This window comes from Acipenser ruthenus, chromosome 29 (genome assembly GCF_902713425.1).
Source record: "Acipenser ruthenus chromosome 29, fAciRut3.2 maternal haplotype, whole genome shotgun sequence".
Lineage (NCBI taxonomy): Eukaryota > Metazoa > Chordata > Actinopteri > Acipenseriformes > Acipenseridae > Acipenser > Acipenser ruthenus.
In genome coordinates this window covers 9,508,009-9,535,150 of record NC_081217.1, presented here as the reverse complement: position 1 = coordinate 9,535,150, position 27,142 = coordinate 9,508,009, and the positions used below count along the sequence as shown (strand labels likewise).

The following is a 27,142-nucleotide window of genomic DNA, read 5'->3' as shown; positions in this document are numbered from 1 at the left end:
CCACTCTGGGGTAGATGTACTGAAGTGTTGCGCCTGTCGCAATAGTCACAAACCAGTTGCAAACGAGTCGGAAGTCTCTGTGAAATTTACTAAACAAGCGCAATGCTGTTAGCGACTTTTTAGGGAATGCTTTGCGGCAGCAGTTTTTCTTTGCAGTTCAACCTTAGATTAATATGTAATTATGTTGTTCCTGCATAAATTCACAAAAAGGGTGCAAATCAGGGTTCTCAGATATTATAATGAGATGTACTAAAGCTGCCGACAATTGCAACACTTACACTTGCATCAATTTGTTAAGAACTTTTGAAAGCATGTTTTAAACAGTTGCAATTGTTGCTGGCATTTCCCAGTCCGCTTTTTCTCGTGTGCTGCCAGTTGTGCTTTATTTTCACTGAAGTCAGGGTGTACTTACAGGCCTTGAAAACACATTTCTATGACATTTCTGGTTTCCCATCTGTATAGGACCATGATCTATTTTGTGTTAATTGTCTAGGCTACTAAGTAAGTCAAGTTGAAAATAATAATAATAAAAATAAAAATAAAACCCTGCTAAAATCATTTAGTTTCAATTTAAAATAATAATTTATTCTCGTTGTACACCAATGTGTACAGTGCAGCAGCATGGTTTATTTTGTGTTACTGGTAGCCTACAGGTTAAAGTAAAAAGAAAGTGCGCTAGGTATTCATTTGATTTTACTGCTGTACTGTATACTGTATAAGCCTACTGTACAGAGTTATATTTTTACATAATGTAATGTGTAGCCAACCCAAAACACATTAGTGTTATTTCAATTATTTACATTTAAAATACATTAAGCACTATAAATGTATGCGTGTGATTTTATTGTATTGTTTCTTAAGCCCGACACCTCCTTATGTCGGACAAACATGTCCGGTTTAGCAAGGGGCTACTGTATGATTATGAAAAGCTTTTTGGGGGTGAAGGTTGGGGCCCCACTATACAATCTGATGGGATTAAACTGATAGGAATTGATGTATTGATTTTATTTTGACTCAACCCTGAAGATAAAAGTCTTTTATGGGGTGAGGGAGTTCAACCACGCACCCTCAATTCTTGGCCTGTCTATTTGAGATTTTGTGAGGTAGTTTTGTCTACAGACAACATGAGAACTTGAGAACATGAGGAGCTGAAACCACCAATCTAACTAATTCAATTGAAATCCCCTAGTTTAGTTGTTTGTGTTTGTTTTCCCAGGTGTGAAGAATGCAGATGAAGCTGAGCTCAGACAGATTGCCTCTGAGCCCATTGAGGTGAATGTGCACAATGTGAATGACTTCCCACTGTTGAGCCTGCTGGTGGACAGACTCGTCAGGATCCTGTGTGGAAGAATCGAAGAGAGGAGCAAGGGAGCGAGTAAGAGGAGCACGGGGCTCTGTTCCAGTGTGTGTGATACAGCACACAGCTACACTAACTGTGCACATGGGTTCTGTTCAAGTGTGTCTGATACAGCACACAGCTACACTAACCGTGCACATGGGACTAATTAAAGTGCTATAAGGTGTTACTGCTAGATTATAGGTTGAAGTCAGTACTATAAAAGTTACAGGTCTCATTTTAAAAACATTCCTTTGTAATAATGTCCAATAAAAACTAACCATTTTACATCCCGAAGCCATTTGAAATACAGACTTGGCTGCAGTACTTGTGTTAGGTACTGAAGTCTGACGTTTTGGTTGTTCCTAGAAGTCGTCTGACACCAGGAGGGGCGAGGGGGCCTCGAGTTGTTATGCTCCCTGCCTTTGGAACCCCGTCCCGAGCCACAGTCAAGTCTTTTAAATCAAAAGTAAAAAGCAGAATTGTGTGCATTGGCTTATTCTTGAGCTAGATTGATTGGACAATGGGTTTTTTTCATTTTTTAGTTTATAGAGTTTGTATTGCAAAGCACCCTGGGATATTCCACAGGCAGAGCACTATATAAAAGCTAATGGCATTGTATTGATTGTGTTGTATCATTTTTACAGTGACTATCATGGATGGTTGTGGTGATTGTGCATGCATTTATAAAAATGGATGTACTTCTAGGAATATAACAGACATGTCTGTGTGCAGAATCCCTTATACAAGTTGAAAGCAAAGCAAGTGTAATTAAGCACAGTGGAAGCTTAGGGAAGCATTGTAAAGAATTGTGAGGTTTACATATTAATAACCAGGGTAAACTATGGTAAATGCACAGTAAACCAAGGGGAAACTGCAAGAATCCTGTGTTTTTGTTTTATAAGGGATGTTTCTGTTAAATATTATGAACAAGGCCTTTTAGTTTTTACTTCTTTTAATCTGAAAAAAACTACTGATTTATTCTAAGAAATCCATGGCTTTAAAGGGTACATAAGGACCTTTTTATTTTATTGTGTTACATGTTACCATGTGTTGCTACAACTGTTTACGTAAGGTCTGTGTATTGTTTAAATTTTTTTTTTTACATTTTGACCACTTTTTTAAACTTTTAAATTTCATTCCCTGCCTCAAGATGGCTTCCCATGTACCCACATGTACCTCTCAGAACTACATTTCCCATCATCCTCCTGCTCACTGGTAAATCCATCTCAGTTAATGTGAGCAGGAGGATGATGGGCCAGTTTAACATACTGTAGTACTGCTGCGAGTTGATGTCGCCACCATTTGAATTCGTCTCACATGGACTGGTGATTTTCACAGGCACGGCAGGTGCTATAGTACAGAAGTGAAATGTCGCTCTTGTTTTTCATTGATAGCTTCGCACACACATGTATGTGCTGCACCTGTAGCCTGGGGGACAGTTTCTCAGAGTGTGCTCCTGTGTTTCACAGTGAACAGACCCACACAACTCTATCCTGCTCCAACAAATCTGCTTTTCTCTGAGCTGACAGCCAGGAGCTTCCGATTGAGCTGGACCGCTCCCCCCGTGCCCGTCAACAAATACAGGGTGGTCTATCACAGTGCCAGCGGAGGCAGCCCAAGGGAGGTAAGGGAGCAAACAGCAGCTTGTGCACAACTCACCATGTTCTCCAAAATACACACAATGGGCCCTATTCACAAAGCTTTAATTCAAGAGCTCCAACCCATCATCAGAATCCAAATCTGTGGATAACGGAATCACGGAATCAGCAGCTTCCCTTGGAATTCGCAGTCTTCCACAGATTCAACATATTATGTGTATTTGATTTGCAGTTTTATAAGCCATTATTACTACAAAGCACTCTCCTCTATTTCATGGTGTGATTCTTCTCCTCCAGGTGGTGTTGAACAGGCTGGTCTCCAGCACTCTCCTCTATTTCATGGTGTGATTCTTCTCCTCCAGGTGGTGTTGAACGGGCTGGTCTCCAGCACTCTCCTCTATTTCATGGTGTGATTCTTCTCCTCCAGGTGGTGTTGAACGGGCTGGTCTCCAGCACTCTCCTCTGTTTCATGGTGTGATTCTTCTCCTCCAGGTGGTGTTGAACGGGCTGGTCTCCAGCACTCTCCTCTGTTTCATGGTGTGATTCTTCTCCTCCAGGTGGTGTTGAACGGGCTGGTCTCCAGCACTCTCCTCTATTTCATGGTGTGATTCTTCTCCTCCAGGTGGTGTTGAACGGGCTGGTCTCCAGCACTCTCCTCTATTTCATGGTGTGATTCTTCTCCTCCAGGTGGTGTTGAACGGGCTGGTCTCCAGCACTCTCCTCTATTTCATGGTGTGATTCTTCTCCTCCAGGTGGTGTTGAACGGGCTGGTCTCCAGCACTCTCCTCTATTTCATGGTGTGATTCTTCTCCTCCAGGTGGTGTTGAACGGGCTGGTCTCCAGCACTCTCCTCTATTTCATGGTGTGACTCTTCTCCTCCAGGTGGTGTTGAACGGGCTGGTCTCCAGCACTCTCGTCTATTTCATGGTGTGATTCTTCTCCTCCAGGTGGTGTTGAACGGGCTGGTCTCCAGCACTCTCCTCTATTTCATGGTGTGATTCTTCTCCTCCAGGTGGTGTTGAACGGGCTGGTCTCCAGCACTCTCCTCTATTTCATGGTGTGACTCTTCTCCTCCAGGTGGTGTTGAACGGGCTGGTCTCCAGCACTCTCCTCTATTTCATGGTGTGATTCTTCTCCTCCAGGTGGTGTTGAACAGGCTGGTCTCCAGCACTCTCCTCTATTTCATGGTGTGACTCTTCTCCTCCAGGTGGTGTTGAACGGGCTGGTCTCCAGCACTCTCCTCTATTTCATGGTGTGATTCTTCTCCTCCAGGTGGTGTTGAACAGGCTGGTCTCCAGCACTCTCCTCTGTTTCATGGTGTGATTCTTCTCCTCCAGGTGGTGTTGAACGGGCTGGTCTCCAGCACTCTCCTCTATTTCATGGTGTGATTCTTCTCCTCCAGGTGGTGTTGAACGGGCTGGTCTCCAGCACTCTCCTCTGTTTCATGGTGTGACTCTTCTCCTCCAGGTGGTGTTGAACGGGCTGGTCTCCAGCACTGTCCTGCAGGGACTGTCCTCCCTCACAGAGTACCACGTCTCAGTGTTCCCTGTTTATGAAAAGAGCGTTGGGAGCGGACTGCGAGGATCACAGACTACATGTAGGTGAATTTACACAATAACAGCGTTCCAGGGATGGAAATAAGGCTGTAATACTGCTGCTTTTAATGTGTTGATGTCTTGAAAGTATTGTACCAAAAATAATAGATACTCCTGCAATAACACTGTCAATCGATCAGGGGTGGAAATAAGACTCCCTTGCATAGCAGTCTGATCAATTTCTGGTTTTACTATGAGCTTAATAAGACACACATGAGCTTGTTACCTATGCACTGTGGCTAATCAAGCTTGTATGAAAACCTGGAATGGGTGAAACTGCTGCACAACAGGAGTCTTATTTCCATCCCTGCTATTATAACCACAAATAGAACAGCAGTAGTTTGACGAGATTGTTATTTTTTTTTTTCTAGAAGACCTTTGTGTTACGTAACCATCTTGCAATGGTGAAGGGATGCCCTGTATCTTTGTTTCTTCAGTGTTTCAGCTTCTGCACACAGCAGTGTTTTGTTTGCTGTGTTGTGCTGTACATACAGTACATGTAAAGCTTCTAATCGTATGCTTTTATTTAGGTAATAATACATGGGATGGAAATCAGTTATAAAAGTGATGCATGTGAACGTTATTGAGCCGCTTGGGATGGTACATAAGAAGAGTCTAAGACATGTTTGGAAATGAGAAAGGCCTTTCGGCGCATCAGGGCTCGTCCATTCTCCCCTACTGGGGAGGGACCTAATTTAAAAGCATAAAACCTCTTTTTTTAATGTTCCCATTGTTTTAGATCCTACTACTTCACCTGACAGGCTGTTCCATGAATTTATAAATCTCTGTGAAAAAAGGGCTTCCTGCCTTCTGTTCTAAACTGCTAAATTTGAAGTCGTCTCTTGGGTTAACGCTACCATTTCTGATTTTAAAGACTTCAATCATGTCCCCTCTGTCCCTTCTTTTTTCTCAGCTGAAGAGAAGTAATTCTTTTGACTCATAGCTCATGTCATTAAGTCCTGGGATCATCCTGTAGCGTATTCTCTCCAGAACATTTCAGTGTGGTGGTAATAAGCTTGACAGTAACAGGAGTGATATAAAGCAGGTTGTACTGTATTCCTTTGCTGTGTAACATTAACACTGCTGTGTGAATTGCAGTGCCTCTGGCGCCCCCACAGTCTCTCCATATATACTCCTCAACTCACAACAGCCTACGAGTCCGCTGGCAGCCAGCAGGGGGAGCCACGCAGTACCTGGTCCTGTATTCCCTGCTGTCGGAGGGAGAACCGGATGATGGCAGAGAGGTAGGGCAGGAACGGCACACGGTGTAACACAGGTCCACATTTCATCAACTGGAATGTTGGTCCTCAATATTTGCTGTGGATGGGGGTGTGTGTGTGGGGGGGAGGGGCACATTTTTATAACACCCACCGGGTCCCATTGTCATAGAAGCTGCTGAATAAAACCTTTTCTTTACTTGATAATGACACTAATAATGCTGTGTCTGGCAGGTGAAGTTTGAGCCGGAGCAGACAGACATTGAGATTGAAGGCTTACAGCCCTCGACTGCGTATTCTGTAACTGTGTACGCCCTGTATGGGGAGGAGCCCAGTGATCCTGTCACTGCAACAGGAACCACATGTGAGCATGAGAGGATTACAGGGCTTTCTAAAGAAAGCAGCTTCTTAATACAAGAAGAGCCACAAACACAAATACAATTTCAGACAGTAACCCAGGTTTGATTTAACAAGAAACCTCACAACATGTAACAGCAAAGTTAAATAAGCTTTTATCAGGTTAAGCAAACTGCATTTTAATTGTGATGGCACTACCCATATACAGTAGCTGCATTTATTTGTCCCAAAATGCCATTAAATAATGAAATACATGCCATAAAGTGTGCATCTCTCATATAGTGAAGAGCTGTACTGATGTACTGGCGTAGTTTTCTCAGGTCCTGTTTTAATGCCTGTTTTTCTCCTGTGGTTCTGTTGAAGTGCCTCTGAATCCTCCCAAAAGCCTGTATTTCCCAGAGGTGAGCCACAGCAGTGTGCGAGTCAGCTGGGTCCCGGCTTCAGAGAGAGTGAGCCGACACCGCATCACCTACATCACAAACCGGGGCAGTGACGTCAAACAGGTGCCATTCCAACACTTAACAGTGCAGACCTCCCTCCTTACACCAGCGATACGAGCAAGGCTCCCATTGCAGATTCATCCAATCCTGCTTTTGCTCTAAGACACACCTGAGATTACCTGTACACTGGGGCTAATCAAGCTTGTATTAAAACCTGGAATGGGTAAGACTGCTTTGCAATAGGAGTCTTATTTCCATACCTGTTATACCACCAGACATGGAGCAGGCTCATCAATGTTACTCTGATTGAAGCGCTAGCCCAAATGTCTATTTGATTTTGACCTTGTTTCCCGTTGAGCATGGATTTACTGCCAATCCGAGCTGAACCCGCATTGATAGTCCTGAGTTCAGTGAAAAGACTGTGTTTCAGGTTGACGGATGTTGGCTGTTCTTTCCCAGAAAGCCTTGCAGCTAAAGTCACATTAATTTGTTTACAAAACCAAAAGGTTGGGTGCTATTGCTGTGCTTCCAAAGCTCCAAAGCTATGAGAGGCCACACCCCTCTCTACATCTCCAAAGTTATGAGAGGCCACACCCCTCTCTACATCTCCAAAGCTATGAGAGGCCACACCCCTCTCTACATCTCCAAAGCTATGAGAAGCCACGCCCCTCTCTACATCTCCAAAGCTATGAGAGGCCACGCCCCTCTCTACATCTCCAAAGCTATGAGAAGCCACACCCCTCTCTACATTGCAGATCTTTGAACTCCTTACCAGCCCTGCCCCTCTCCATGGTCCTCAAATCAGACTCTGCTGACAGAGCCACTAGTCCAGTAAGGAATTCAGACTCTTATTTAAGTCTCACCTTGAGCTATTTATTTACAGTGCCTTGCGAAAGTATTCGGCCCCCTTGAACTTTGCGACCTTTTGCCACATTTCAGGCTTCAAACATAAAGATATGAAACTGTAATTTTTTGTGAAGAATCAACAACAAGTGGGACACAATCATGAAGTGGAACGAAATTTATTGGATATTTCAAACTTTTTTAACAAATAAAAAACTGAAAAATTGGGCGTGCAAAATTATTCAGCCCCTTTACTTTCAGTGCAGCAAACTCTCTCCAGAAGTTCAGTGAGGATCTCTGAATGATCCAATGTTGACCTAAATGACTAATGATGATAAATAGAATCCACCTGTGTGTAATCAAGTCTCCGTATAAATGCACCTGCACTGTGATAGTCTCAGAGGTCCGTTTAAAGCGCAGAGAGCATCATGAAGAACAAGGAACACACCAGGCAGGTCCGAGATACTGTTGTGGAGAAGTTTAAAGCCGGATTTGGATACAAAAAGATTTCCCAAGCTTTAAACATCCCAAGGAGCACTGTGCAAGCGATAATATTGAAATAGAAGGAGTATCAGACCACTGCAAATCTACCAAGACCTGGCCGTCCCTCTAAACTTTCAGCTCATACAAGGAGAAGACTGATCAGAGATGCAGCCAAGAGGCCCATGATCACTCTGGATGAACTGCAGAGATCTACAGCTGAGGTGGGAGACTCTGTCCATAGGACAACAATCAGTCGTATACTGCACAAATCTGGCCTTTATGGAAGAGTGGCAAGAAGAAAGCCATTTCTTAAAGATATCCATAAAAAGTGTCGTTTACAGTTTGCCACAAGCCACCTGGGAGACACACCAAACATGTGGAAGAAGGTGCTCTGGTCAGATGAAACCAAAATCGAACTTTTTGGCAACAATGCAAAACGTTATGTTTGGCGTAAAAGCAACACAGCTCATCACCCTGAACACACCATCCCCACTGTCAAACATGGTGGTGGCAGCATCATGGTTTGGGCCTGCTTTTCTTCATCAGGGACAGGGAAGATGGTTAAAATTGATGGGAAGATGGATGGAGCCAAATACAGGACCATTCTGGAAGAAAACCTGATGGAGTCTGCAAAAGACCTGAGACTGGGACGGAGATTTGTCTTCCAACAAGACAATGATCCAAAACATAAAGCAAAATCTACAATGGAATGGTTCACAAATAAACATATCCAGGTGTTAGAATGGCCAAGTCAAAGTCCAGATCTGAATCCAATCGAGAATCTGTGGAAAGAACTGAAAACTGCTGTTCACAAATGCTCTCCATCCAACCTCACTGAGCTCGAGCTGTTTTGCAAGGAGGAATGGGCAAAAATTTCAGTCTCTCGATGTGCAAAACTGATAGAGACATACCCCAAGCGACTTACAGCTGTAATCGCAGCAAAAGGTGGCGCTACAAAGTATTAACTTAAGGGGGCTGAATAATTTTGCACGCCCAATTTTTCAGTTTTTTATTTGTTAAAAAAGTTTGAAATATCCAATAAATTTCGTTCCACTTCATGATTGTGTCCCAATTGTTGTTGATTCTTCACAAAAATTACAGTTTCATATCTTTATGTTTGAAGCCTGAAATGTGGCAAAAGGTCGCAAAGTTCAAGGGGGCCGAATACTTTCGCAAGGCACTGTATATATAGAGCAGATATAGAAACAATAGGCACTCGTGTGTGAACATGTTAGACCACTTTGTGCTTTAATTAGGCACCTTAAACAAAAAAGTCCCTAATTTGCCTATTTTGACAATTTTCCATTCCAGTGGTTTGATTTCACAACAAATCAAAACAACAGAAGCAATGGGGTGTTCTAATAAATGTGCACACTGCTGTATTTGACTATTTCTGCCTCAGCTATTGGGCTCAAATGAGCAGTGGTTCGACCCCTAGTTTATATGGGTGCACAGCGGCTCAGAGGGAGGCGCTGTACCGAGACAGGGACTGTGTTTCAAGGCTTTGGCTCCTTTTTGTTTCTCTCTGAAGGTAGAAGTTGTTGGCACATCATCAGTGCTTCTCCGAAACCTCTCGTCGCTGTCCAGCTACACTGTGACTGTCCACTCCATGTACGATGAAGGACTCTCCGCTCCAACAGAAGGCAACATCACCACCTGTAAGAAACACTGCCAGTCAAGGCTTGTTTTCAGTGTAGGAACTCCTCAGTGAAATCTGACATGCTGTTTGATGCTGGTTTAATGACTGCTGTTTACAGTATGCTTTATTAAGCGCTTTCGTTTCAGTGAAGGTCCCGTCACCGTCCGATTTCAAAGTGACCAACTTCTCTGGCAAGGTGCTTGTGCTGAAGTGGAAGAGTGCAGCTGAAGACGTCCTCTCCTATCAGATCAAGTGGATCTCTCTCAGCGGAGGCAAGCTGAACGAGGTGAGCTCGTCAGAGAACCCAAGAAAGTCGCAGATTAATGCAGGTCATGTGCGGGTCTTTGCTGAGACATGAATCTAGTCAACACGTTTGTTAAAGATTTTTGTTTAGTTTAATATTACTAAATATTCTGCCTTTGAAATGCTTTATCATTATGAATCTTATATGACAATTGAATTATGGTAAATTGCATGCTACTTAAACACATTATAGTTGAGATTTCTTAATCTGCAGGGATGGAAATAAGACTCCTATTGCATAGCATTTTCACCCATTCCAGGTTTTAATACAAGCTTGATTAGCCACAGTGTATAGGTAACAAGTCCGGGTGTGCCTTATTAAACTCATAGTAAAACCAGAAATTGATCAGACTGCTATGCAATGGAGTCTTATTTTCATTCCTGATCTATTGACAGTGTTATTGCAGGAGTATCTATTACTTTTGGTACAATACTTCCCAGACCCCAGCACATTAAAAGCAGCAGTATGACATTGTTAAGGGCGGTGTGTTTGTGATTGCAGCTGACAGTGAGTGGAGATGCAGAATCGGCAGTGCTGGAGGCAGTGGATGACAATGCTGAGTACCAGATCTCCCTGTCTGCCCTCTACAGTGATGGAGCTCAAAGCGACGCAGTGGCAGCTCGTTACAGCACCTGTACGTAAGAGCAGGGATCCTCTTTCCCTCTGGTTGTGTAGCGGGCAGTGCTGTGTGCTGCACTGCCGTTATGGATTCTGTGCCCTGTCAGGGAGATAAGATGAGGTGAAAAGCTCTAAAACCACAAATGCAGACAAACTCTTTTGTATAGTGGTTAAGGCGTTCACCTGCGGTGTGCAGGGTTGTCGGTTCACTCCCAGCCTCTGCCCTGTTACATTTGCACTTAAACAATGTTAATGAGTTTAACACAGGGTTTTCTTCCCTCCCCCACAACATTATTATTGAAGGGGTAAAAACTGGCTTGCGTCAATAACTACAATGTTACTAAGTCATATTTGTACATGTATATTATAAAACACCTACCTTTTAAATCCTGCCCATCTAGAAACTGTTATTATATTCGCCACTTACCTAAAGCTATCTTCAGAGCAGTGAGACTGTTTGTGAAGTAATGTCACTCTGATTCACAGTATACAAGTATTCATTTCAGTAAGGCCAGCCTTACAGTCCCATGACATGAACTAGTATAATAGGTCTTATTTACATGCTGCTTACGTGGGCGTCCTCTCTCCCTCTCTCTCTCTCTCTCTCTCTCTCTCTCTCTCTCTCTCTCTCTCTCTCTCTCTCTCTCTCTCTCTCTCTCTCTCTAACTCCCGTTTCTGCTGTTTGTCTGCTTTCTTGACGTCTCCCCTCGTAAGTACATAAGACTCGGAGGCAGTTTGTTCGGTCAAGGGCACAATTGTATTCTCAATGTTTTAGAACATTACAACTTAAACAGAGCCGCATACTGTAGGCTAAACAAAAGACATGCTAGCACTGACACAGTAACATTTACAAAGCTGTCTCTCCCACTTTTTTTTTTTTTTTAATTTTACTCAAACTCGGGAAGTGACATACCCAACAATAATTACTTACAAAACCCACTAGTGGGCAGTATTTAACCATCAACAGTTATAACCAATTACTGTGCTTACACTAGCTAGGATGCAATGTGACATTTGAGGCAAGACTATTATATTTTCCACCTGTGTGACCATATGAGTTTCCAACCTTAAGTATGTCTAGTAAGAAAGAGCCATTCTAACACGACATTTCTCCCTCCCTCTTTCTCAGTTTCAAGAACTGCCCCAGTCAGTGTGGTAATAGACAGTGAGACAGCAACAAGCCTTGTGGTGAGATGGCAGCACCCTAATGCCCATGTGCAACAGTACAGGGTGGCCTACACAGCTTTGAGAGGAGAGCCAAGGGAGCACATTGTAAGTACAGCAGGAAAGCAGCTTTGACATGACGGTCAGAAGAATAAAATTAGCCTTTTTACACGTGGAGAAAACATATAAAAAATACAGAGTTAGCTGTGGAAATGTTATAAAAGTCAACCCTCAATTATTTTGCTCTTTGAATTAAATAGTAATAGCTGCTCCTTTTTATAAGGTTTTCAAACATTCTGTTCTTTTTGTGGTTACTCAAATATTGTGTTTTTTTTTAAACTTGCATAGTCAGCCAGCGCCATCTAGTGAACAGACACTGCATAGTAAGAATTGAGAGGTATCATGGGATTCACTCAATATGGGCCATTTCAATATGGTAATGTAAACAGAGAGTGTGGTTTAAGGACAGTTTGACTGTGCTTTCTGATCTAGATAACAGTTCCAGCTAGAGACAGCAGTGTTCTACTGAAGTCCTTGGTCCCAGACACTCAATACAGCGTCCTAGTAACAGCAGTCTATGGCACAAGAGAAGGGGACAGCGAATCTGCACAAGGAAAAACATGTGAGTACAGATTGCATAATAATGTATTTCAAACACTTCAATCTGGTTTCACAGACCCTGATTCGAACTAACCCAGGACTACCTTATCTAAGGTAGTACTAGGCAATCCAAGATTAGTGCTAATGTGAGTCTGTTGAAGCCAGCCGTAAAAGGATTTATGCTAGCTTGGGTTGTTCAGTTCTGAACATGCTGTACCTGGGGTAAAGGGCACAGTGTTAAATATACAATGAGCAGCTAAAGTGATGCACTTGATGTGTCTTTATACAGAAATCCACTACGAATCCAGTTTAATTGCCTTGCAGATCTGGAAAAATGTTTGTGGATTGTTATTCCACTCCTCATTCTGTGCCAGCTTTTCCTTGGTTTTGCCTCATTTGTTGAGGGGAAATGCTCGCACTTGAACAGGGATATGCAGCTTTTATATATAATCAGTCCTGTGCAGAGTGTTTTTTCTACATACACATAGAAAATAAGAGTGCTTGTTTTGCAGTGAAGCTGCGAGTGTCCAGTCTGAATGTCTACAAGTCTGATCACTCCAGTCTGTGTGCTGCATGGAAGCTGAGCCCAGATGCCACCAGTTACAGGATTGTGTTGGAGTCTCTGAAAGGTAGCGTTTGCTGTGGGAAACACCTGCAAAACCAACCCCATGCAGAGCCATCATTATGTGAAAAGGGAGGAATGACCCTTTTTTTAATTAATTTTTTCCACAATACTTTATATAATCTTTATAAGAAGTGTTTTGCAAAGTACTGCACAAAATGGGAACCTAAACGTCATGCTGTATCTTCAAACTCAAATTTAGAACATGGATTCTCTGAAGAGAATCACTTTCCTTAGATCATACTCTGCTGTGCAATGACTGGAAATTTGCCTGATTTATTTAGGATTTAAATGAATGCAACATTCCAAAATGAGAAAGAAAGATATTCACGCAGCCACGTTGAATATGAGAAGATGTCTGCTTTCGAGCTCTCCACACTTTTCATGTAGTGTAGTTTTACTGTTATTTACTAGAATCTCCTCCAGTGGCTCAAGCTGAGAGGAGCACTAACATGGGACCCGTGCCTCTAACCCTGTGCTGCCTTGCCTCTGATTCAGACAGGAAGCCGGTGGAGCAGGTCCTGGATGCAGGCTCTAATAGTCATTGCTTCACGGAGCTGCAGTCTGCAGTGATGTATCGGGTCAGTGTGTACGCACAGCTGCAAACTGCAGAGGGGCCTCCAGTCACCGTGCTGCACTCCACAAGTGAGTACCAAGTCTGTGAAACATGAATGAAACCAGGGGTTGAGCAACAACTGTAAATAATAAGCCTTAATAATATTCGGTCAGTAATCAGAGACATAGAAACAATAGGCACTCATGTGAAAATGTTACACCACTTTGTGCTTTAAATAGCCATCTTAAACCACTTCTAAAAAGTCTACTGCATTTTACCATTTGTGGCTGTGTGTTCCTTTTCTCTGACTATTTTAAATGAATTGCATGTGTGGCCTATTAAAGTCATCAATTAAATTAGACAATCACTAATTTGTCTATTTTGACAATTTTTCCAAGATTCTCAGTTCCATTGGTTTGATTTCATATGCTGCACAAGAAATCAAAACAACAGAAGCAATGGGGTGTTCTAATACATGTGCACACTGCTGTATTATATACAGAAGCAATGGGGTGTTCTAATACATGTGCACACTGCTGTATTATATACAGAAGCAATGGGGTGTTCTAATACATGTGCACACTGCTGTATTATATACAGAAGCAATGGGGTGTTCTAATACATGTGCACACTGCTGTATTATATACAGAAGCAATGGGGTGTTCTAATACATGTGCACACTGCTGTATTATATACAGAAGCAATGGGGTGTTCTAATACATGTGCACACTGCTGTATTATATACAGAAGCAATGGGGTGTTCTAATAAACGTGCACACTGCTGTATTATATACAGAAGCAATGGGGTGTTCTAATACATGTGCACACTGCTGTATTATATACAGAAGCAATGGGGTGTTCTAATAAACGTGCACACTGCTGTATTATATACAGAAGCAATGGGGTGTTCTAATACATGTGCACACTGCTGTATTATATACAGAAGCAATGGGGTGTTCTAATAAACGTGCACACTGCTGTATTATATACAGAAGCAATGGGGTGTTCTAATAAACGTGCACACTGCTGTATTATATACAGAAGCAATGGGGTGTTCTAATACATGTGCACACTGCTGTATTATATACAGAAGCAATGGGGTGTTCTAATACATGTGCACACTGCTGTATTATATACTGAAGCAATGGGGTGTTCTAATAAACGTGCACACTGCTGTATTATATACAGAAGCAATGGGGTGTTCTAATAAACGTGCACACTGCTGTATTATATACAGAAGCAATGGGGTGTTCTAATACATGTGCACACTGCTGTATTATATACAGAAGCAATGGGGTGTTCTAATACATGTGCACACTGCTGTATTATATACAGAAGCAATGGGGTGTTCTAATAAACGTGCTCACTGCTGTATTATATACAGAAGCAATGGGGTGTTCTAATAAACGTGCACACTGCTGTATTATATACAGAAGCAATGGGGTGTTCTAATAAACGTGCACACTGCTGTATTATATACAGAAGCAATGGGGTGTTCTAATACATGTGCACACTGCTGTATTATATACAGAAGCAATGGGGTGTTCTAATACATGTGCACACTGCTGTATTATATACAGAAGCAATGGGGTGTTGTAATAAACGTGCACACTGCTGTATTATATACAGAAGCAATGGGGTGTTGTAATACACGTGCACACTGCTGTATTATATACAGAATCAATGGGGTGTTGTAATAAACGTGCACACTGCTGTATTATATACAGAAGCAATGGGGTGTTCTAATAAACGTGCACACTGCTGTATTATATACAGAAGCAATGGGGTGTTCTAATAAACGTGCACACTGCTGTATTATATACAGAAGCAATGGGGTGTTGTAATAAACGTGCACACTGCTGTATTATATACAGAAGCAATGGGGTGTTGTAATAAACGTGCACACTGCTGTAAATACTTCAGGGGTTTTGCTGACATATAAATCGTTATTAAATTAGTTTGATCTCTTATCAGGCTCTGCTACAGCAAAGCTACCGTCTTCTCCCAGATTCATCCCTAAGAACAATGAAGGTAGGTGCTTTCACTGCTTTATATTACACTGCTTTATATTACACTGCTTTATATTACACTGCTTTATATTACAGGCTTTATACTACACTGCTTTATATTACACTGCTTTATACTACACTGCTTTATATTACACTGCTTTATACTACACTGCTTTATATTACACTGCTTTATATTACAGGCTTTATATTACACTGCTTTATACTACACTGCTTTATATTACACTGCTTTATACTACACTGCTTTATATTACACTGCTTTATATTACAGGCTTTATATTACACTGCTTTATATTACACTGCTTTATATTACACTGCTTTATATTACACTGCGTTATATTGCACTGCTTTATACTACACTGCTTTATATTACAGGCTTTATACTACACTGCTTTATATTACATTGCTTTATACTACACTGCTTTATATTACAGGGCTTTATATTACATTGCTTTATACTACACTGCTTTATATTACAGGCTTTATATTACATTACTTTATACTACACTGCTTTATATTACACTGCGTTATATTGCACTGCTTTATATTACAGGGCTTTATATTACAGGGCTTAATATTACATTGCTTTATACTACACTGCTTTATATTACAGGCTTTATATTACATTGCTTTATACTACACTGCTTTATATTACATTGCTTTATACTACACTGCTTTATACTACACTGCTTTATATTACACTGCTTTATATTACACTGCTTTATATTACACTGCTTTATACTACACTGCTTTATATTACACTGCTTTATACTACACTGCTTTATACTACACTGCTTTATATTACACTGCTTTATACTACACTGCTTTATATTACACTGCTTTATATTACATGAACCGCGATCCCTTCCCAATGGGATATAGTGGAGTCAGTACAGCTATATGTGTTATGCCATCTGTCTCATTGGAGAGTGTTACATCTATCTTGAAAACTACTTATCCCATTTCTATAGCACAACCAGACAGACCATAATACTTATATGAACGCATACTGTGACTGTATGTCATGGGGCTGTTATCTTTCCATATGGAAAGAAAATGTACATTCAATATGTTTTATTATGTAATGTATATGGTTCATACATTTAAAATATATAGATTTACAATACATATGCTGTACCAGCATTTTACATGTATGAAACATAACATTATATTGTTTATATATATTTATACAGAGTTCATGTTCTCAAATCTAACATTTCTCTTTTATTTAGTGTGTCCAGAAGTCAACATGAGAAACTACCTCGTCAAAGGTATGTGTGAGTGCAAGCATTAGTGCAGCCTGTATAAGAGCAAGCATTAGTGCAGTCTGTATACGAACATTAGTGAAGCCTGTATAGGAAATGGAATGTATGAAATTGTTTAAATAGAGATTTGTATCAAAAACTAAGTCTGCAGTATGGGAAATCACTAAACTGAACATGGGTCAAGCCCAACTGTGCTTCTTCTTTCAATGCTTGAAATAATGGAGCTAGTTTTAATTCTTCCCTTAGGGTTTAACATGATGGAAGCGTTTGGACTGACCCAGGCTGAGTATTCCTCCGTGGAGGGCGTGTCTGTGGAGCCCTTTGTCTTCAGCGACGTTCCCTCTTACACTGTTTACAAGGACGTGCAGCTGACACAGAGCACCAGGTGAGTTCTGCTGTTAAACACCCGAAGCTGGCTTCTCATCCAGGCCTTGCATCTTTAATTCAGTCAATTCATGAAAGATTTTTGCTATCGTATAAATTGCTATTGAATGAGTTTACCACTACTGCTACTGGGAAATCACAGAAAATATATTGTAACCAAGGGGATTATAAGGACACATGAGCGTTTATGTTTCTGAATGAATGTGTTGTAATATTTCTTGTTTAGTCTCATACACCCTGCTGGGATCCCACCAGAGCACACTATTAGCTTTTTAATAAGGCTCCTCCAAGACACGCCCAAGGAGCCGTTCGCAGTCTGGCAGATCACAGATGAGGACTTCCAGCCACAAATGGGAGTAGTGCTGGACTGTAAGTTATTCTTCTTCATCGTTATCATTGTTCCATCCAAATTAAAAAAAGTTTAAAGCTAAAAGGATGTTTCCGAGCAGTGCTCTGACATTTTTTTTGTGTTCAGCTGGCAGGAAAACCCTCAAGTACTTCAACCACGATTACAGGCGAGCGATTCAGGAAGTGACCTTCGACCAGCCGGAGCTCAGGAAGCTGTTCTATGGGAGTTTTCACAAGGTCAGGGTCGGCGCTCAAAAGAGGCAACTGGCTGAAAGCAGGTTGCAGTGGTGACTATTTGAAATTAGGGAGAAAAAAAAAATATATACACTTACTTAAAGTATGTGCCTCATTTAAAACAATTGTAGGTAACAAAATAATACCATAAATGTTAGCCATTTTACACTTCCATTGGCTACAGGTGTCAGATGTGCAGTTTTAAAATAAGCACATGTTATAGCACATATGTATTTGATTTTTAAAACATGATTACTGGTACTACTTTAGGTTAAAGGAAGCTCTATGCTTCTATGCCTTATTCTTGAGTTACCTGTTTGCACTCCCTAGGTCATTTCACCTCAGGAGTGTTTTCTGGGTCACCGCATGTTACTGGCATGTCAGTCAATCAGGGAAGTAGCTGATTGGTTAATGACGGGAAAGAAGATGGTGAAGGAGGGGTGGGGACAATTTTATTGTCCAGGTGAAATGATCCAGGAAGTGTAGGACAGTCTAAAAGCATGTCTTGTAAACCAAGTTTACTTTAACTTAGTATAGTACCAGTTATCAAGTTCTGAAATGAAAATACATGTTAGCATGCGTTTCTTTCAAAACTCCTATACAATGATAGATGTGCATGACGGAGAAGTTTAATGGAACTATTTTGTTAGCTACAATAGTGACGTGGTCAGGGTTTTGATCTGAAAGAGATTTTCATCAGAAATGTTGACACCCTTGTTAAATGTCACAGCCACAGGGCAGCGATGCGTTTCCAGTAAACCAAGCTTTTCTAAATAAAGCTCTTTTGTGGAGTCATAAAGGATGTATGCTGACATCACTATTTGCAAACAGGTTGCTTATTGGCTGATTGTCATGTGTATGGACCCACCCTGGCGGTGTTCAGTAAGAAGAGTGACAGTGTGGTCCTCACTTTGTGATGTTAGAAGCTTGTGTTTTTATTTTTCTAGGTGCACGTGGTTGTAAGCCAGACCAATGCTGTTCTTTACATTGACTGCCAGCAGATTGCTCAGAGCTCAGTGAATCCTCTAGGAAACATTCCCACTACAGGCTTTGAGATGCTTGGCAAGCTAGTGAAGACCAGGGGACCCAGGAGTGGATCCGCACCAGTAAGTGACACCCCCCATTAAACCAGTTTGTAAAACGCAGTCTCATCTCCTTTAAATAGCAAACTGGTGTTATGTACAGGGCCCAACTACAGCAGTACCTGTCATATCCGAGGGAGTTGTAATAGTACATTGTAGTTATTTATCAACGTCGAGGCATTATACATTAACAATGTCAGGCAGAGCAGTGTGTCAGCAACTCCATAGTACAGTACTGCATGTATACTATACAAAGAAAATCATTGCAAAAAAAGTGTAGTGTTAAAAAGAACACACTGTAATACAGTATTTGCTCATTTACTAAAAAGCATTCTGAAAACAGTTCTTACTGTACTTTCTCAGTCCATGAGAGGGTGGTGGGGGGATTTGCATCCCAATCCTGTCTCTCATATGTACTGTAACATAATCTTCTTGTAGAGTAAGAGACAGCTGATGCACTTATTGTAGTTAGCCCTCCTTCAGCAGTGAAATAACTATGAAACATGATTCACTGAATATGTACATATATTTGATATAAAAGCACAAAACATTTGATACAGCAGTGTGCACATGTATTAGAACACCCCATTGCTTCTGTATATAATACAGCAGTGTGCACATGTATTAGAACACCCCATTGCTTCTGTAGTTTTGCTGTGTATATGATATCAAACCACTGTAACTAAAAATCTTGAAAAATTGTAAAAATAGGCAAATTGTCTAATTTAATTGATGACTTTAATAGGTCACACATGCAATTCTTTTTAAATAGTAAGAGAAAAGGAACACATAGCCACAAATGGTAAAATGCATGAGACTTTTTAGAAGTTGTTTAAGATGCCTAATTAAAGCACAAAGTGGTCTAACATTTTCAAACGAGTGCCTATTGTTTCTATAGCACTGATTACTGAGCGGAAATGTAAATTCTCACATCCTGTTTTCATGAAGGATGGTATATATATATATATATATATATAACTCCCGAGGTGTTCTAATACATTTGCACACTACTGTAATACATTTTTAACCCGTTAAAAACATTACAAACTTCAAACTAGGATGTAAAGTGATATTTTAAATGGCTGCCAGAAATTATAATAATAATAATACAAAATAATATGTTTTCATCTGGTTAACATGGAACAGACTTGAACATTCCCTTTTTAAGCCAGGGTGGACCCTTATATTACCTTAGTAAAAACACAGCGAAGTGTAATAAAGCATGGCAAAGCATAGGTAAGCATTGGAAAGCCCAGAACAGTATGATGAAGCATGCAAAACAAAAACACGGCAAGTATGGTGTGCTCTTGGCCTTTTCTCGTTCCCATACCCTTCCTCTGTTCTAATACCTAAGTGCAGGCTGCCTGACTGGATCCCTCCTGTGCACAGTGTAGCCTTGTGTAACTGAGCTGCAGTCACTTTCCTGTCTTCTTGTCCAGTTCCAGATCCAGTCCTTTGAGATTGTGTGCAGCACTTCCTGGGCTTCCCAAGATGCCTGCTGTGACATCCCAGCCCTGGTAAGGGACGCTGACAGCAACTGCACTGCAAACGGAAATCACTGTTGCTTCACCATTTACCCCAAACTGGGGGGGGCACACAGTGTATCCTGGGGGGCTGTGAGAAGGTTCAGGAAAAAAAGCAAATTACCGCACACATCTTAACCTATATATATATGAACTTAAAGCAAATCTTACTGCTGACACCTCCTGGCATGTCAGCGTTTCTAGATTGCGCTGTTCATCTGACTGGTGCCTTTTATTTAAGCTTGCATATTATTGGACGAAGACCGCTGCCATGTGATGATGCACGTTGCTTATTGGCTTACTATGTGGTGCGCTAAGACAGAGAAGCCTTTTACATGTTGGATTTTTTAAAAAGCATATGTACGTGGGGGGGGGGAGGGGAGGGGGGGGGGTTGGTCACGCACTACAGATAAAAAGGGGGGTGTCATCTAAGAAGTTTAAGAACCACTGATTTAAAAGTCCAATAGCTAACAACCCAAATGATCTTTAGTAGCCCTATAATGGCAGTCCAATGGTTCTGTATTGATGTGTTATTATGCATTTGTCACTGCATTGTATTATGCTTTTTTTTTTTTTAACTGTATATCATGTATTATGCATTTCTCTGTATTATGGATTTTCTTGTTGTTACTGCATTTTGTAAAGCGCTTTGTGATGGTGCTCCACTATGAAAGGCGCTATATAAAATAATGATTGATTGATTGATTGATTGATTGATTGATTGATTAGTAATAGTAGAACAGTGTTAATGTAAGTAGTTCAGATTGTCGTATTTCACAGTAGATCTTGCACAGTATGTATTGACGTTGCGTCATAAATCTCCAGTACATATCCATTGTAGTGCTGCATTACAAAGACTGCTGAGCTTGAGTAATCGCATGCAGGCCAGGGCTAAACAAGCCATTTCAGAGAGCAGTCTTTGGATCTGATTGAATGCAGTAATACAGTGTGTGGGATCATTTGCTGTACCGGTACTGATTTGGTTTGTGTGTCTTCCCCCAGAGGGACAAGGAGAGCTGCCCACCTCCAGCCCACGCCTGCACCTGTACCTCTGATATCAAGGGGGCGCCAGGACCCCCAGGACCCCCAGTAAGTGCTTCCACCAAGGGCTAAATTCTATTGATAATTAGTATGATAACAAAAACAGTATGTCCTAAGCCAATATGGTATAAATACCGGGCATGGAGGCGACACAGACAGAGAAGCCTCTAATACCTCCAGGATCATCGGTCAATCAGTCTGAGGGCTCTCTACAGGGGTTCAGGTCATCTGATCAATTGCCTCTCTCTGTTAATACTAGTGGTGCGTATTGTATCTAAACAATAGCATTCAATGTAGAATGTAATGTGGGTATTTGGAGCTAATAATTGCTAACATTTGAAACATGGTCTGGTCTCATCCTTCTAGTGTAACAAAGTAGTTAATTCCATGTTTAGTTTAATTCATAACCCTTACAGTGGCCACTCTGTGACACCTTACACGTGTTCAGTGAGTAGAACGAACGAGTAATATAACATATCCCCTGATTCCCTTCATCTACTGCAGTTCTCTGATCTGTTTTACTTTCCCAGGGTCCTCCCGGGCCAAGGGGCTCCAGAGGTGACAGTGGGGAACAAGGAGAGAAGGTCAGTGAACATATTCTTGAATGTAATAGTGGGTTCTATTTCTGTGTGAGATTTTAAGCTTGCTTTCAGTTGTTCTATAATCCATTGAAAAATCCTTCTGGTTGAAACATGCGTAAATAAATTATAGTTTAATAATTATGGATGTTCTATAATCACACCAGTCTGAACCTGTTGAAAAAGTCTGGTAAGGGTAAAACATATGCTTTACTGTTCATCTCCACTAGAGGTCACTACAGGGCTTCATTTGTGTGAAAGGCTTACAAACAGGTTTGCTAGACTGTAGTAAATGAAACACTGTATCATTTCTATATCCTGTGTTGTCTGTATTGCACCAATATATTTTTCATGAATCTGCTGACATCTGTCAACTTTTACTGGGCCGCATTTGCCAGGAGAAAGATAATTTCTCTTCTGAGCATCATCGTGTATCCAGACCATGCTCCCTTCTGCATCAATGCTGCTTTTCCATTCCCTCAATCCACCACTCATTTCTGTCAGAACACCAGCATTTTTGCAGGAGGGACCATGAAGTGACACACTGTGATGCTCATGAGAGAAATCCTCTCCCTCCTGGTGAACTCCCTCGAGTAAAATGTAAGGAAATGTATAGCTATACGAACCATCACGTGTGTGAATACAAATATCACAACAGTCATGATTATGAATAAAGATATATACCCCAGGCTTTCTGGTATGCTTGGAGCATGTCAGTGATCTAGCAGCAGAAGAACCTCCATGTAGAATCCCTGGATTTAGTTATTGCATATGGTTCAGTGTCACATAAGCTCCTTAGGGCTGCATTCGAGTTCTTCAGCGTATCCGGTCCTATAACATTGTTAGTGAAAGCCTACTTCAGGTACTTGCAGTTCTCCAGAGTTTACCACTGCTTGGCAGTTTCTCAAAGTTGGAATCATGGCAGGTTGCACCGTTTCTCCACTGGCCTTCACCATGGCAATGGAAGTCATTATTAGTGCCTCGAAATGGGTAGTGGGAGGAGAACGCCTGGCTTCTGGCATGCGGCTATCACCACTTAGAGCATACATGGATGACATGACCACCATGACTGCAACGGTAGCCTGCATCAATCCATGACCTGGCTTCTCAGAGATATTGGATTCAGTGGACAGGAATCACGGTGTATAGTAAAGGCTCTACCCGAGGAGGCTGAGAGGTGATGGATGAAGTTAACATCAATGTAAAGGAATGGGTGGCGATGGAAAGTAAACTGGGCTGGGTTGGGTGCTCCACCCAGCTCATTCCACAAGGCTGCCATGCTGAGGCGCTAAGGAGGCCACACTTTGGTTGCTTCCTGGAGCCAGCATTACAGCCATCAACACCGGGCCAATAGGAAATCCACATTACCTGGAGGAAAAGCGCTGAAGGCTCAAATATTACAGCAAAGCTACATCTTGTGTCCCCACCACTGCTATCTCATTTAATCTGGGGGAAAGCCGAGTCCAATATTAGCATGAAGTAAATACAAGCTAATCTGGAACGTTAAAGTTATGTGTTTCTTGTAAGCCCTCAGGGGGTTCTGTAACACTTCCTAAAGACCACCCTGGATGAACAGAGGTACACAGACTTCACGATTTCTACATTTTTATCTGAGCATGACTGACATAAAGTTCAATATAGTAATGCTTGTTTCTTGGAAAAGTCGTTTTTTTTTTTTTTGTTTTTTTTTTAATTTCCTCTAATCTGTGGCTGCTCAGCAGTGCTGTGATTCAGCACAAAGAGCCCTTGATTTGGAACCTCTTGCAGGAGGAAGCTGGATAGAGAATGAAACAACAAAAGCACCCCACTACTGGAGCACTGCTTTATTGATCTGTCACTGATTCAAATGTAAGGTTAAACTACTTGTATAGATCGGATTTCTTAATGACTAAGAATACCTGCTTCAGCTCTTTCAACACTGTAGACAGCTCTGGAAAGATAATTCCACACAGAACTGCTGTTTTTTTTTTTCTGTGTAATTGTTGTAGTTTTAATGTGTTTGACTGGGATTAGCACAATTTTCATAAATCATTTTTCCGTGGGCAATGATGAAAAATAAAATGTCACAGAGCTTTGCAGAAAGAAATGGTTCCCTTAACAATGCCAGAAGTGGCTAATAATGAATGAGTGTTTAAAATGAAGTTGTTTTTGGTTAATAATTGTAACAATCCCTTGAGACCTGGTAGTTAATGACCTGGTATTACTATTAAGAATAGACTCATTTCTCAAGGAAAGTCTCAATGTCTTTTTCCTAAAAGAAAGAAAGAAAGCTTATTTTAACATTAAAAAAAGATATGTGACTGACATTTCTATAACCCTTGTTTTGCCAAGGGATAGTAAACTAAAGAAACAATGTGTAGTTTTTTTTTGGTACATAAAATGACATGACTCTTAAAAGTTAGCATATTTATTATTCTGTCTTCTGTGTAACTTGTGGTATTTATGTGTTTTCAGGGATGGACATGTTCAGTTTTTCAAATGAAAGATCATTTTTTAGCATTATAAGTTTGTGCTTTATTTTACATTAATAGAAATAAAACAGTTCTGAAAAAGTTCAATACTACACTTTAAAATGGCACCACTTTGTTCCCCAGGGAGAGCCCGGACCTCCAGGGAAGCCGGGGCCCGATGGAAGGGGAGGTCCACTGGGGTCCCAGGGGCCAAGTGGAATGGCTGTCCGGGGGCCTGAGGTGATTATCTCTCTACTGGGAGGTATGGTGAGAGTGGCCAGACCCCTCATTCAGCCAACAGGGGGTACAATGTGATAAAAAACTCTCCTTCAGTACTTGATAAAATTGATAGGGTTGAGCTGGTGTTCGGTTGCCAGTGAATCCACAATACTGGTCTACATTATTTCTTTTTATTTTCATAGGGCCCTCCTGGGAAGAAAGGAGAAAAAGGAGACAGTGGTAAACCAGGACTGCAGGTAACAGCAATCAAGGTCATGGCTTTTCAAAGCTATGAAGCTCCCTTATTTTACAATCCCAAGAGACTAGAATTATGTTCAAGTAGGAATGTGGGAAATGCGTCTCAAATCTGGTGGTCTCAGAAAGAGAAGCTGAGGATTGGGTGAGAATGGAGACTGAACTGCTCCCTCCCTCACCCCCCTAAGAGAAAGGGTGCTTCTTCCAGTCCAGGGCAGGCTTGAGGCATGGAGACTGAACTGCTCCCTCCCTCACCCCCCTAAGAGAAAGGGTGCTCCTTCCAGTCCAGGGCAGGCTTGAGTCATGGAGACTGAACTGCTCCCTCCCTCACCCCCCTAAGAGAAAGTGTGCTCCTTCCAGTCCAGGGCAGGCTTGAGTCATGGAGACTGAACTGCTCCCTCCCTCACCCCCCTAAGAGAAAGTGTGCTCCTTCCAGTCCAGGGCAGGCTTGAGGCATGGAGACTGAACTGCTCCCACCCTCACCCCCCTAAGAGAAAGGGTGCTCCTTCCAGTCCAGGGCAGGCATGAGGCATGGAGACTGAACTGCTCCCACCCTCACCCCCCTAAGAGAAAGGCTGCTCCTTCCGCACAAAGTCTCAGTGCTACCGGCAGTATATTTTAATTTGAATTGATTTGCAGTGTGTAGCTAACACTTCAGCATTTCCAGCAGCTGTAATATGTTTTAATATTCCCTCTCCTGCTGTCCTAATTCAAGCTAACCTGGATGAATTATTCCATCCCAGAGAATGGAAGGCTTCTCAGCAGCTAGTACACCAGAGTGTAACTATTAATCTGTCCCCGCCCAGCAACACTCTGCCCCAGTGGATGGAAGGGATCCCCCATTGGTTCCATGCGGCATTTCTTCTCATTGTGTTTGTATACCCACTCAGGACAGTAGGGGGTTAACAGTTGAACATTTTCAGAAGCAAAACACAAGTTTCCATTGTTCTTCTGGGATGAAACCGGCTTTGTGTTTTTATAGTCTGTTAATTGCACCTGAGAAATATGAGGTATATCCTTTAATGACTTAGTCATTTGATTCATGTGGTTTTGACTGGTATCCAAATAGTTCTTACCTGGCTTTGTGTGCTCCTTCCTTCATTCAGTCATGTTCTCAGTCACGTGTCCGTGTGCGATACAAACTCTGGAGGCACCTGTGCAGTATGTACACGCTACACTGAAATATATCGAATTTAGTGTGACAGTACATGGCTGTCATTCATAAAACATAATGGATAAACTGTTTCAGGTTCTTTGTAAATGATTTGTGTTATTGTAATATTGAGCAATGTATCTACTTAAGATGAGGGAACACGAAGCCACTTTGTGGCTTGGAACTTGGTTTCAGGAGACTAGGTTTCAGGTCACCGCATGGCACACCAGGGGAGACTTGAGGTTTGATACAGCAGAGTTGCCTCAAACTAGGTCTCCCAGTCTCCTGGAACCGAACTGAAAAATAGCTTTGTATTCCCTCAGCTTTATTCTATCATCATAATCTCAGCAATGGTATTTGTGTGTCTCAAATGGGTTCCTGTTTATATTGATCACTGATTGAAGTATATATAGAATATCATATAGGGTCAGTGTGATCCAAGATGATATCCAGCCACGAGAGATCAGGTCTTGTTAGCACTGAGGGGGTGGAACGCAGCTTACAATCTGTTTTATAATATATAGTTAAATAAGAATTATTAAAGCTGCAGCTACAGGGTCCACTATAAATGATATACGATTGGGACCTGGTTTCAGTATTCCTCTCTTTTTATTCTTTCTTTTTCAGGGTCCCCCCGGCCCTCCAGGGCCTAAAGGAAGAGACGGATTACCAGGCCCAAAGGCAAGATGAAATGCTTTTGAAGATCCAAGATACATTTTGAGAGAGCCATTGATTCATGTTAACTGTTTAAAACCACTATGAAATTGTTTTTAAACAACCTAACCGGCTCAGAAAACCTGCTTTGCGCATTCTTAAAAACAGAGCTTTTTGAGAAGCAACACATTACTGAATCATTTATTTCCTTTAATTGTTAGTTATAGTATTTCTTGACCTGTCCAATTGCTGCATTATTTTGTCTCAGTCAGTCATTCTCAACCACCTTGCTGTGTTCTGTTTCAGCAATATCAGGAAATTAACCTGCAGTGCTCAGAAACATGCAAATTCAGAACCGGAGACTCTGAAAACATGCTTTTCTTCAAGTTCAGTGAAGTAGTTGCATCTCAGGCTGCTGTTTTGTGTACACAGTCTCTAGCCCTGACTGAGGTGCAATTCTTATTGTTTCAGGGGATCCGAGGAGTGGAAGGTGTGGCGGGCCCTGGGGGGCCCTCAGGACCAAGGGTAGGTTGTGTTACTACTATACTGTACTG

At 41.6% G+C, this 27,142-nt stretch overlaps 1 protein-coding gene across 2 annotated transcripts in view; it reads left to right on the top strand.

Annotated features, from left to right (window-relative positions):
- The window catches only part of LOC117427123 (collagen alpha-1(XIV) chain-like), a 57,685-nt gene that overhangs the window by 20,776 nt on the left and 9,767 nt on the right, over nt 1-27,142 (top strand). For both annotated transcript variants that reach the window (XM_034045529.3, XM_059003812.1), the window contains 26 exons: nt 1,217-1,375; nt 2,809-2,963; nt 4,405-4,534; nt 5,631-5,776; nt 5,984-6,113; nt 6,470-6,609; nt 9,404-9,530; nt 9,658-9,797; nt 10,317-10,449; nt 11,563-11,705; nt 12,090-12,219; nt 12,710-12,826; nt 13,318-13,464; nt 15,350-15,406; nt 16,635-16,673; nt 16,914-17,052; nt 17,278-17,420; nt 17,527-17,636; nt 18,581-18,739; nt 20,155-20,232; nt 21,241-21,327; nt 21,810-21,863; nt 24,452-24,547; nt 24,730-24,783; nt 26,562-26,615; nt 27,060-27,113. In XM_034045529.3, the coding sequence (XP_033901420.2) occupies nt 1,217-1,375; nt 2,809-2,963; nt 4,405-4,534; nt 5,631-5,776; nt 5,984-6,113; nt 6,470-6,609; nt 9,404-9,530; nt 9,658-9,797; nt 10,317-10,449; nt 11,563-11,705; nt 12,090-12,219; nt 12,710-12,826; nt 13,318-13,464; nt 15,350-15,406; nt 16,635-16,673; nt 16,914-17,052; nt 17,278-17,420; nt 17,527-17,636; nt 18,581-18,739; nt 20,155-20,232; nt 21,241-21,327; nt 21,810-21,863; nt 24,452-24,547; nt 24,730-24,783; nt 26,562-26,615; nt 27,060-27,113 (2,921 nt within the window). The remainder of the gene's footprint in view (nt 1-1,216; nt 1,376-2,808; nt 2,964-4,404; nt 4,535-5,630; nt 5,777-5,983; nt 6,114-6,469; nt 6,610-9,403; nt 9,531-9,657; nt 9,798-10,316; nt 10,450-11,562; nt 11,706-12,089; nt 12,220-12,709; nt 12,827-13,317; nt 13,465-15,349; nt 15,407-16,634; nt 16,674-16,913; nt 17,053-17,277; nt 17,421-17,526; nt 17,637-18,580; nt 18,740-20,154; nt 20,233-21,240; nt 21,328-21,809; nt 21,864-24,451; nt 24,548-24,729; nt 24,784-26,561; nt 26,616-27,059; nt 27,114-27,142) is intronic.